At 42.3% G+C, this 12,424-nt stretch overlaps 1 protein-coding gene across 1 annotated transcript in view; it reads right to left on the bottom strand.

The window, feature by feature from the left end:
* Window positions 1-12,424, bottom strand: part of FAAH2 (fatty acid amide hydrolase 2) — a 48,268-nt gene that overhangs the window by 29,133 nt on the left and 6,711 nt on the right. Inside the window, exons 2-5 of the mRNA XM_006096164.3 lie at window positions 11,547-11,629; window positions 3,133-3,269; window positions 2,146-2,355; window positions 63-182 (exon numbers count right to left, since the gene is read on the bottom strand). Coding sequence (XP_006096226.1) covers window positions 63-182; window positions 2,146-2,355; window positions 3,133-3,269; window positions 11,547-11,629 — 550 coding nt within the window. The remainder of the gene's footprint in view (window positions 1-62; window positions 183-2,145; window positions 2,356-3,132; window positions 3,270-11,546; window positions 11,630-12,424) is intronic.

Raw genomic sequence — 12,424 nt, 5'->3', positions numbered from 1 at the left:
GGTACCAAATTTCTGTGTTGCTATGAATCATAATATTAATATTATTACTATATTAATATTACCTGGGGAAGGTTTGTGTCCAAATATGCCATTGAAGAATGCAGGCATTCGAATGCTGCCACCAATATCAGAGCCCACACCAATCACTGAGCAGGCAGCTCCCAGGGTACAGCCCTCACCACCTATGGGAAATGCAAAATACTCCTTTATAATAAATAAATTAGATTACTATTTGCAAATAATGGTTATTACTATATTTGCTCATATATTTACCTTTACCAGAGATCTTTATATTCATACTGGAGGCCGGGTGCATGGATTTGTGCACTGGTGGGGTCCCTTGGCCTGGCCTGCGGGGATTGGGCCGAATCCATGCACCAGGCCTCCGACATCCCCTGAGGGGGTCCCAGATTGCGAGAGGGCACAGGCCAGGCCGAGGGACCCCACCAGTGCAAAAATCCATGCACCGGGCCTCTAGTATGCATATAAGATCTTTGGTTAATCTCTCCCCACCCTCCACCCTCCCCGCTTCCCTCTGAGATTCATCAGTCTGTTCCATGTTTCCATGCCTGTTCGTTGAACGTCTGCCCCCTGGTGGTCAGTAAGCATCACAGCGGTCGAACAGTCAAATGGTTCAAAGGTCGAATGGTCACTTAGGCTTTTATATAGATGACTTTGAGCTACTTTCTAGTATACCTTCATTAGATTTTATAAGTTGAGGAAACTGACGCACTGACTGCACCTTCATTATGTTACCAAGGTCACAGAGCAAAAAACTGTCAATGTTCTCTTTGGCTCTAGCTTAAGCACCATATTTTACTAACCCACATACATGCCTTTAGGATTGATAAAAGCCATGTAAATTCTAGTCTCTAATATACTCTCTGATATTTTCCTCCTACATCACTTGTTGCTCCTTCTTAATCTCCTTTGCTAGATATGCCTCTCTTTTTAACCTTGAAAATGACAAAGCTCTATCATGAGCCCCAATTCATGTTCATCAACACATACACCTTGTTGTTTTTTTTTTGCATCCATTCTAATAGGTTATAGTAGACTAGATACTGTACCATGCTTATGATGATAACTTCTAAATTATTTTAAACTCAGATTACTACCCTGTCTTATACAGGCTACTTGACAACTCCATTGGGTGTCTTACAAACATCTTAAACATAACATGTTCAAAGTGGTATTCTTAAATCATGCTGCCCCCATTTGTCCTTCTTCTTCCCATTTTCTCCATCTGAATGAATGCCTGTACCATCTCTCTAGTCAGAAACCCTACTGATTTTTACTTCTCTTTTTACCTTTACACCCACCTCTCCATTACCAATCTATCATCAAGTCATGGCCGATCCAGTCTACCTTTAAGATATATCTTGTGTCCCATCTACTTTTCTCCATCTACACAAACACTAGTTGAATCCACTATCATTTATTTCCGGGACAACTAAAATAGACTTGTAATTTCTCAATTTGCTTCAGCTTTTGTTCCTCTACATTATCTGACCTGGACAAAACTTTTTCATTTCATCACTAACTCCTCTCTGTCTTACTCACTACACTGGGTTTCTTTCAGTTCACTGAACACACTAAACATGTTCCCACCTCAGGCTTTTGCACTTTCTGTATTCTGTAATTAGGATTATTTCTGCTTGACCCACTACCCCCACATCCACTGAATGGTTAGCTGTCTCTGATCCTCTGGATTTCATCATAAAAATCACCTCCTTAGAGAGGATTTCCATGACCATATCTGCTATATTCCTGCATTTAGTGCAGTTCCTGGCATACAGCACAGTTATCAATGCTTAGTATCCTTACAGTATTTTATCACCTTTGTCTCAGGAAGATGAAATTCTAAAGTTAAACAAGCTTCGCTAACTCCGTTTTTCTCTCTTTCCCTTGTGCGCGCTCTCTCTCTCTCTCTCGCCCCCCCCCCCCCACACACACACACGCGCGTGCGCACGCGCACGGATCAATAGTATGAAATGTTTCATTGCCTACATTGCTCTTCATCAATCTATGACAAATTCTGTAAATTGCCTTTACCATAAACACCTAATTATGACTTTTCCAGAGGTTTGTGCAATAATATCTGTACCCCCTCCTCAGTGACTCACTAACAAATGTTATACTCACCAGAACTTCCACCTACAATATGCCGTAAATCATATGGGTTGTTGGATCGGCCATAGACCTTGTTACTGGATTCATACCACATGCACAGCTCACTACAGTTGGTTATGCCCAGAGGAATGGCACCAGCTTCCCTCAGATATGCCACTACAGTGGCATCTGTTTTGGAAATGGCATTACGACGATTCACAAGGCCAGAAGAATTAGGCATTCCTGTAAAGTCCACAAGAAAAAGAAGTTAAGCCCTAGCCAGTTTGGCTCAGTGGATAGAGCGTTGGCCTGCGGACTAAGGGGTCCCGGGTTTGATTCTAGTCAAGGGCACATGCCCGGGTTGCAGGCTCAGTCCCCAGTGGGGGGTGTGCGGGAGGCAGCCAGTCGATGGTTCCCTCTCATCATTGATGTTTCTATCTCTCTCTTTCTCTCCCTTCCTCTCTGAAATCAATAAAAATATATTAAAAAAGAAAAAGAAGTTAAAATGTTATTATATAAAAATAGGAACAATTTACTGAGCACCTTCAATGAACCAACCCAGCTATTGTGGGTGATTTGCTTAGTACTGACAGGTGATATGACTTAATAGAAAGTGCACAGACTTTGGAATCAGAACTAAGTTCAATTGATATCTCTGTAGCTTACCAACTCTACAAACTTTGGGAAAGTCTTTTAACTTTTCTGATTCTCAATTTACATAGGAATAAATGAGATATTGAATGTAAGTAAGTGAACATATTTAATAACTAAAAGTGATTAATACAGCTCAGCTGGTGTGGCTCAGTGGTTGAGCATAGATCTATGAACCAAGAGGTTACCAGTTCGATTCCTGGTCAGGGCACATGTCCGGGTTTTGGGCTTGATCCCCGGTAGGGGGTGTGCAGGAGGCCGCCGATCGATCAATATTTCTCTCTTATCGATGTTTCTATATCTCTATCCCTCTCCCTTCTCCTCTCTCTAAAATCAATAAAATAAAAAAAAAATAAAAAAGAACAGTACCTTCTAGCTGGAAAGCTTCTTTGACTGTCAAAGGAACCCCAAGGAAGGGCCATTTCTTTTCCAGGGTGGCATCATCTTCCACCTTCTCTGCAAGCTTTTTATCTACATCATGAGCCTCCTTCTTAGCTGCCTCAAACCTAGAAAAAATGGAACAGAGCCACATAAAGCTGTGGACCTTGAGAAAGAATATACTTCTAAGAAAGGCTCCTGATGGCTAACTGAGCTCAAATTTGAAAAACAGAGCCTAGCAGCCATTTCTACACAGGAGCCTCTCATGCAAACGGCGCTTTACAGAGAAACCTGCACTGGACTACTGCCTCCTACTGCGTCTGCACTAGACTGCCTTCCTGCACTGTGTTTCTGCCATCTGAGCAAGCCCTTGTGGAGAAGTTCCTGGAATCCTATTTCAACCAATAGGACAGAGGCTTTCCCTGTACAGAGCTGTGCAGTTATATCCTCATCAGTATCTTCACCAACTAATCAGAGAGGCTCCATTCTGACCAATCAGGATAGTGCTTTTTGGACCAATCGAACTGGGAAGATTATAGTCAGAGTCTATTTCAACCAAAAAATCTAAATAAGCGTAACCATTTATAACCATAGATTTTTCTGCATATATAGAGCTAGGTCCAAGGTAAATTCATTAGCATTTGTCAAGCAAAGTCAAATACCCCAGGGTATTGCACATAACTATAGGCATCTGGCTACAATTTTGGCCTTTGAGACATGAAATATGACAACCATCTTATAACAATCAGAAGATCTAGCCTGAAAATAAGTCTGACAATCCAGGATATCCAAGGCAAAGGACTGAATACATAAGTTATTGATGATATTTTTCAGTTGCTGAGTTAAGTATGTGGCTAACTACCTAAGGACTTCCTGTTTAATGGCATAATATATTTTCCTTATTGTTTTCAGTCCTTTTGAGTTGGGTTTTCTGTTATTTGCAGTGAAAAGCGTCTAAACCAGTGGTTCTCAACCTTCCTAATGCCGCGACCCTTTAATACAGTTCCTCATGTTGTGGTGATCCCCAACCATAAAATTATTTTCCTTGCTACTTCATAACTGTAATTTTGCTACTGTTATGAATCGTAATGTAAATATCTGATATGCAGGATGTATTTTCATTGTTCGCGACCCACAGGTTGAGAACCGCTGGAACTAACAGAGTTGGCAGGGCACTTTTAATTGGGTGGTAGGGACAGAAGCTAGATTTCAGTGTCAGTGTAAATAGGAGATAAAGACTCAGAGAAAATAATTGTTGACTACATTTTGCAGAAGCTTGCTTATGTGAGAGAAATAAGAGCATTATGACAGCCAGTTAGGTACAGCAAGACATTCATCTGAAAATATTATAATCCGCTCAGCCATCGTGGCTCACTGGTTGAGTGTCGACCTATGAACCAGGAAGTCATGGTTCAATTTCCAGTCAGGGCACATGCCGGGGTTGCAGGCCCGATCCCCAGTGTGGGGCACGCAGGAGGCAGCCAGTCAATGATTCTCTCTCATCATTGATGTTTCTATCTCTCTCTCCCTCTTCTTCCCTCTCTGAAATCAATAAAAAAATATTTTTAAAAATGAAAATATTATAATCTGGCTACTAAGAATACACAGAATCTGGCCACTTAAAGGCACTCTATTAGAGTGGTCAGGATCCAGACTTTGGAGACAGGCTTACCTGGGATGGTTATGTGACCTTCCAAGTAACAATTCCTTAACCCTCCATTTCACCACCTATCCTATATAATGAAAGCCTAATATGCAAATTGACCGAACGGCTGGCGGAACAACCGGTTGCTATGATGTGCACTGACCACCAGGGGGCAGATGTTCAATGCAGGAGCTACCCTAGACCGCAGGCCCCAGGCAAGCCAAGGCAGTTACCAGCGGGGGGGCCCCTGATTGCCCCGCCAGTCACCCCACAGAGGGAGGCGGCCTGCAGCAGCGGTGGGGGGCGGGGCTGGCAAGCGGGCAGTGCCAGGCCGGCCAAGGAGGGTGCCAGTGGGGACCCCCGATCGCCCCGCTGGTCGCCCCACAGATCATCCCTGATCGCTGACCAGGCCTAGGGATCCTACCTGTGCACAAATTTCGTGCACTGGGCATCTAGTAAAACAATAAGACCTACATGCTTTGCCAATGCATAAAATACAGTGCCGAGCACACAGAAGCCACTCAATAAAAGGAGACTATTACTGTCATCCTTACAAATATCATCAAGTTCTCCTGACAGTCAACAAAATCTGTCAGGAAAGTCAAAGGATTAGGGTTTTAGCAGACTAAGTCAAAGCCAAATTGCCCACATCACAGAATTCAGAGAATCGGCAACATAAAATTTAGGAAATAGGCCGCAAGCCTTTATATCAGAAAGAAACAATGAGAAGAACTTCAGCAGGTATTTATTCAACATGTCTTACTAGTATGATATTATCAGCACCATTTACTGGCAGCCTATTTGTTGGTGGTGAGACATGGTTCCTGGGACACTTGACACCTAGGAATTTCCCAGCCAGTTAGCACAGGGCGGTCAGATTCCTAAGTCCTATTCCTTCCAAGTCTAGAGCAGAGGCCTTTCCAAAGGCCTTAAAAGCCCCGTTGTTAATGTTGCCCAAACTTAAGCCACACATAATCAGCAAATGCAGAGAACTCTAAGAAAAGGTTGTATGGGTAGAAAGGAAACTAGTACCGTTACACATGGGCTCAGGGCCACAGGCAGCACTAAACTTCTGACACCAAAGAAAGCCCTGTAATTTTAGCCTATCTACAAGCAGGTGCCCGAGAAGAAAAGAATCCTCACCCCGCCTCTGTAGAGACAGACTGAGAACATGTCCAAAGGGAGGCTGCGACACCAGAATGATACACAGGCTAGACAGTGTGGTGAGTGAAAGACTTTACTGAGGTCTGAGAGGCCTTTTAAAAAAATATGTTTTTACAATGGAATACTATGCTGCTGTAAAAAAAAGAAGGAATTCTTACCATTTGCAACAGCATGGATGGACCTGGAGAGCATTATGCTAAGTGAAATAAGCCAGTCGGAGAAAGATAAATAGCACATGATCTCACTCTTTGTGGAATATAATGAACAAAATAAACTGATGAACAAAAACAGATCCAGAGACAGAGAAGCATCGATTAGACTGTCAAACCTCAGAGGGAAGGCAGAGGAGGGTGGGGGTAAGGGGGAGAGATCAACCAAAGGACTTGTATAGCATGCATATAAGCCTAACCAATGGACACAGACACCAGGAGGGTGAGGGTATGAATGGGGGGGGGGGGGTGAGTATAGGGGAGGATAAGGACATATATGTAATACCTTAATCAAGAAAGAAAATAAAAATAAAAAATATGTTTTTATTGATTTGAGATAGAGAGAAAAAAAAGGTGAGGGAGAGAGAAACATTGATGACCGAGGTACATGGATCGGCTGCCTCCTGCATACCCCCACTGGGGATTGAGCCAGCAACCTGGGCATGTGCCCTGCCTGGCAATCAAACCGGTGACCTCTCAGTGCATGGGACATCACTCAACCTGCTGAGCCACACCGGCTAGAGCTGAGAAGCCTTTTTAATACTATATATCCTGCCTGCTCCCAGTGGTCTCACTAGAGCAGGGTCCAGGAGAGCAAAACCCAAAGATGACTCCACCCTCATGCTCAGGTGAAAAGCTGTACAGCCACTTCACCTCTATAGCAGAAGCTATACAGACTGCCATCATCATCTGGTTTACTTGTATTCATTTTTCAGAATTTTGTTTTTACATCACTTCCTCCAGAAAGCCTTCCCTGACACCTCTCCAGGCCTGGATAGGTATACCTCCTCCACCCACAGTATTCTCTTTCTTACAGAGCCTTAGCTCCACTGTGCTGTAAACAATAGCTATTTGTATGTTTCAACCACCAGACTGGGAGTTAAAAGAGGCCAGGGCCTGTGTTTTGTTCACCTTTATACCTTCCAATACCTACCACAGTGTCAGGCACATAGTAGGCATTGAACAAATGTCCGGTGGGTGAGACAATTAAGGTCACAACTAGAGGCCCAGTGCACAAAATTCATGCACTGAGGGGGGGAGTCCCTCAGACTGGCCTGCATTCTCTTGCAGTCCAGGACCCCTCGGGGGCTTGCTGCTCTTTACCGCTCCGCTCGCTCACTGCTCCTTAGTGCTGCCGCGGAGGTGAGAGAGGCTCCTGCCACTGCCGCTATACTCACCAGCCGTGAGCCCAGCTTCTGGCTGAGCAGCGCTACCCCTGTGGGAGCGCACTGACCACCAGGAGGCAGCTCCTGCATTGGGTGTCTGCCCCCTGGTGGTCAGTGCGTGTCATAGCAACTGGTTGTTCTACAGTTGGGTCAATTGCATATTAGGGTTTTATTATATAGGATGGCAACGCAACTCTGAATCAAGCATTCTATACCCCCACTTTATGATGAAACTGGGAAAACTCAGGGTTGTTGGTGTGCTGTTTTTCTGCTAACTAGTGCTCTCTTAGAGCCTCAATTACAGGGTGCTACAGACTGAAAGGCAAGGAAAGAGGTGAAGGGGTTTGCTTCTTCCAGTTTGTTGTTCCTGATAATCCTGTCCCAACAACAGCCTTTCATCTAGGCCAGGGGTGGGGAACCTTTATTCTGCCAAGGGCCATTTGGCTATTTATAACATCATTCAAGGGCCATACAAAATTGTCAACTTAACAATTAGCCTGCTGTATTTGGTCAAACATTTCATTAATTCATCCCTAATGCCTTGGCAGGGCTAAACCAAATGATTTCACAGGCCTTATCAGATGTTCCCCACCCCTGATCTAGGCAAATCTAGTTAGTCCGAGCTTCCTATTTCTTTCCACACTCTAGAACCAGTCCCACTGCACCCCCTCCGAAGTACCAGTATCAGGCGGCTGCCCCTCAGAGGTCGGAATCATAGCTCCATGAGGTTTCCTCTTTAAGCTTCTGAGGCAGCAGCAGCTAGGCAGCACCCTCCCCTCCCCATGTGTGTCTAGGTCCTAGCTCTGCAGGAATCTTTTTTTGACTTTCTTAATTCTGATAATGCCATTTTTTCCCTTTGTCCTCTCAGATCTAAGGGTGGTAGTTGTTTCCTACATTCGTTATCTCTGTGTTGCTCCAGGGCTACACTTTTGAGTTTTTTTCATTCCTTAAAAACCTATTTCGACAATTCTGTATATTTTTTCAGAATAGTGTGGTTCTGGACCCTGAATGAAACAAAAATGGCGAGAGCACAATGTGCTCTGGGAGCTCAGAAGCAGATTCTTCACGAAGGCTGAGATGATTCAATAAAGTGAAATTGAGACATGAGCTGAGTTCCTGGAAAATAATTCAGCCAAATATAGAAGAGATAAGGAGAGAGGAAGAATACCAGGCAGAAGGAACAACATATACAAAGTTAGGGAGATCAGCCCTAACCGGTTTGGCTCAATGGACAGAGTGTTGGCCTGCAGACTCAAAGTTCCCGGGTTCGATTCCGGTCAAGGGCATGTACTTTGGTTGTGGGCACATCCCCAGTAGGGGGTGTGCAGGAGGCAGCTGATCGATGTTTCTCTCTCATCGATGTTTCTAACTCTCTATCCCTCTTCCCTTCCTCTCTGTAAAAAAATCAATAAAATTTATTAAACAAAAACAAAGTTAGGGAGATCAGAGAGAGAGCACAATGGGTCAGGGGACATGGAGTACTTCAGTAGGTAGGGAATAGGATATGAAGAAACAGGAAATGCCTGGTGTCACAGGAAATAAGGAAGAGCCATTAAAACTTGTTGACTAATTGAAGTGGGCAGATCGTCTTTGGAAAGGAGGGGAGAAGCCAAGGGTTACACCCAGGTGTCTTGCTTGTGTGACTGGGCGGAAGAACAGGTTTGGGAGAAGTTGATAAAGTGGTAAACATTTTCTGATTAGTCTTTCAAGAGCAGAAGCTAGGAACCAGCAGATTTAGAGTCCATATTTTCTGCTGCTACTATATTTCGTAGCTGTGTGACTTTAATCACTGAACTGCCTTGAGAGTCAGTTTAGTGTCAAGTAAACAGGGGGATAGCAATACAGTAAAACTGTGTATAATCATGAGGACAGTTCCATTTATGGAGCTCCTATTATATTAACCACCATAACAATACCAATAGCTAACGCTGATTGATTGATGTAAGGGCCTGTGCTGCATGCTTTATATATATTTTTCATTTAAAAATGTTTATCAATTTTGAGAGAGAGAAAGGAAGGGAGAGGGAAAGAAAGAGAAAAACATCGAAGTAAGAAAGAAACATCAATCGGTTGCTTCTTGCATGCACCCCGAACCCATAACCTGCCCCAACCAGGAATTGAACCTATGGGACTACTCTCAATCAACTGAGCCACATAGGCCAGGGCCATATATTTTTCATTTTGCCAATATTTTAATTACAAATACAATAGAAACATAATTAACACAGTAAAGCCATTTGGGTATACTTTAAGGGAGGCAGGAAAACCACTGATGTTACACATAGAATGACTAAACTTACTAAAATTATTTCTCAATCCATCCATGGCTTCTATCCAAATCTTCAATCCTTTCACAGCTACTGCCCTGCCCCACTCTCCCTACCCCCATCAGCAGCCTCTCCATTCTCCTATGTGTAGGCCCACCCATCATTTTCAACGAGGACAGAAATTTAATTCTCTCTCAGATCTTTATTAGTATCCTCACACACAAAAACAAGTTCTACAACATAAGACCTCCCTCCTTATGACTCACACTCATTTAAAATAGAAAAATAAAAGTAACAGAATTTCCTTTTCTCAAATATTTAAAGACATACTGTCAACAAATGAACCACAAATTACATTTCAAATAAAAACCCAGTGCAGAATCTGGGGAAACACCTATGGGATGAGGAGCTGCTAAAAGTGTTGGGAGGATGGTACCAGTGTAGAGCTGGTCCATAGAAAAAGGAAGAGGACAAGGTAGAATGGAACATACAGACACTCTGTACTTCTGTTTCTGTGAGTTTTGGCACCAGATGTCTACATATTTGGATCATGGCTCTATCACATATTACCTGTATGACACTAGGCAAGTAACTTAAATTGTCTGGGTCACACTTTTCACATTTACAACATAGCAAATGTAGTATTTTATGGAAAAGCTTTTGAAATGATTAAATTCAAAATGTATAAAGTGCCCCGGCCAGTGTGGCTCAGTGGTTGAGCATCAACCTATGAACCAGGAGGTTATGGTTAGATCCCTGGTCAGGGCACATGCCCGGGTTGTGGGCTCAGTCCCCAGTGGGGGGTGTGCAAGAGGCAGCAGATCAATGAGTCTCTCTCATCATTGATGTTGCTATCTTTCTTTCCTTCTCTCTTCCTTTCTGAAATCAATAAAAATATATTAATGAGTCCATTCTTCATTAAAATTACCAAAAAATGGCCGTAACCGGTTTGGCTCAGTGGTTAGAGCGTCGGCCTGCGGACTGAAAGGTCCCGGGTTTGATTCCGGTCAAGGGCATGTACCTTGGTTGTGGGCACATCTCCAGTAGGGAATGTGCAGGAGGCAGCTGATCGATGTTTCTCTCTCACTGATGTTTCTAACTCTCTATCTCTCTCCCTTCCTCTCTGTAAAAAATCAATAAAAAATATATTTTAAAAAAATTACCAAAAAATGTATAAAGTAACTATAAAGCATAATCTATTTCATGTAGCATTGTATTTCATAAAAATATTTTAAATATTTATAATTTCATAATACTGGTTTTCATTTTATTTACATGTACAGTAACTGTCAAGTGATATTTTTCAATTTTTGTAGTAATATAAGCTTTTATTTAAAAACAATTGACTTAAGTGATACAATTTAATAAGTATATTAACTAACAATAGAGTTGCTATGCCAACAAGACAAAAATCTTGAAGGTGCTATATGAATAAAATCTGGAAAATGCCGCTCTAGATCATGGTATGATAAGAACTGTGCTGTGTAGGATGCCACTGGAAAACAAATCCAAATGTTGTCCCTCTAATACTTCACAGCTCACAGAAATCACATATATAATATCTTTTAAAAATACCATCTCCTATACTAAATCCACATTGGAATGTGTAGTAGTAATGGAGCATTCTCTTTATTAGAGTTGCTACCAAAAACCCATTATTCCAATAAGCGCTCAATGATGCCTACCAAGTTCAGGCCTTGTTCTGGGTGATGAATATGTAAAAACCAACAAAATGTATTCTTTGTCATCAAAGATCTTAAAGTCACTGGGAGGTGAGAGGAAGCAGTCAGAAACATAAAAGCTCAACAAAGGCAAGAAGTGTTGCATTATAAGTTAGGGTACGTCCCAGTGAGAAACCAAAGGAAGGACACAGAGGAAGAGGATCCAGGAAATACGCCAAGATGGCATGGCCACAGAAACAGGACAAAAACCATGACAGAGTAAAAATGCTCACCTGTACTTGACAATTCCATTGATCAGTGGGTTCACATCCACGATTCTGTTGATATAAGCCTGAATGACATCTATGCATTTCACCTGCAAAATACAATAATTTATTTAACTGGTGTTTATTTGAAGAACTATTTATCCATCCAACAAGCACTTTTTATTTAGGTCATCTTCAATGAATTATCCAATCCAGTCCATTGTGAGGAGGTAAAAGATGTCTACTTTGAAGCTAAAAAGTCACACATATGCCAGTATTAGAAGGCTCTGAACAATGGGTAGGGTAAAAGATATAAGCTCCCCTTTAAGTAAATAGAAATTGGAGTCCAGAGATATGATGTATATATACTCAACTAGCAAATATTTTTCTAGTAAATAACTAGTATAATGATAGATACCATTTTATAGCAATACCCTGAAATTTAACGTTATACATCACCTTTGCAAAATCTAGGAGTTGAGGAGTGGAGACAAAGCACATTAAGGCACAGTTTCCAGATAAAATAAAGGACACCAAGTTAAATTTTAATTTCAGATGAATAGCGAATAATTTTTAAGTAGGTCCTAAATATTGCATGGGGGTAATTTTACTAAAAAGTATTCATTACTTATTTGAAATTAAAATTAAACTGAGTGTCCTGTATTCTATTTTGCTAAATCTGGCAACCCTAGGCAAAGGGTCTTAGTTTAGGAATATGAGGAGAGGTAAGACAAGTAAAACACCTGGGAGGGAGTTCTTAAGGATTAGCATTTATCTATTACTAGAAGCCTGGTGCACAAAATTCGTGCATGCGGGGGGGGGGGGGGTGTCCCCTCAGGCCAGCCTTCACCCTTCCCAATCTGGGACCCCACAAGGGATCGGGGCCTAAACCAGCAGTCATTCCT

This window comes from Myotis lucifugus, unplaced genomic scaffold, assembly GCF_000147115.1.
Source record: "Myotis lucifugus unplaced genomic scaffold, Myoluc2.0 scaffold_169, whole genome shotgun sequence".
In the NCBI taxonomy this organism is placed as follows: Eukaryota; Metazoa; Chordata; class Mammalia; order Chiroptera; family Vespertilionidae; genus Myotis; species Myotis lucifugus.
This window is presented reverse-complemented; position numbering and strand designations above follow the sequence as displayed.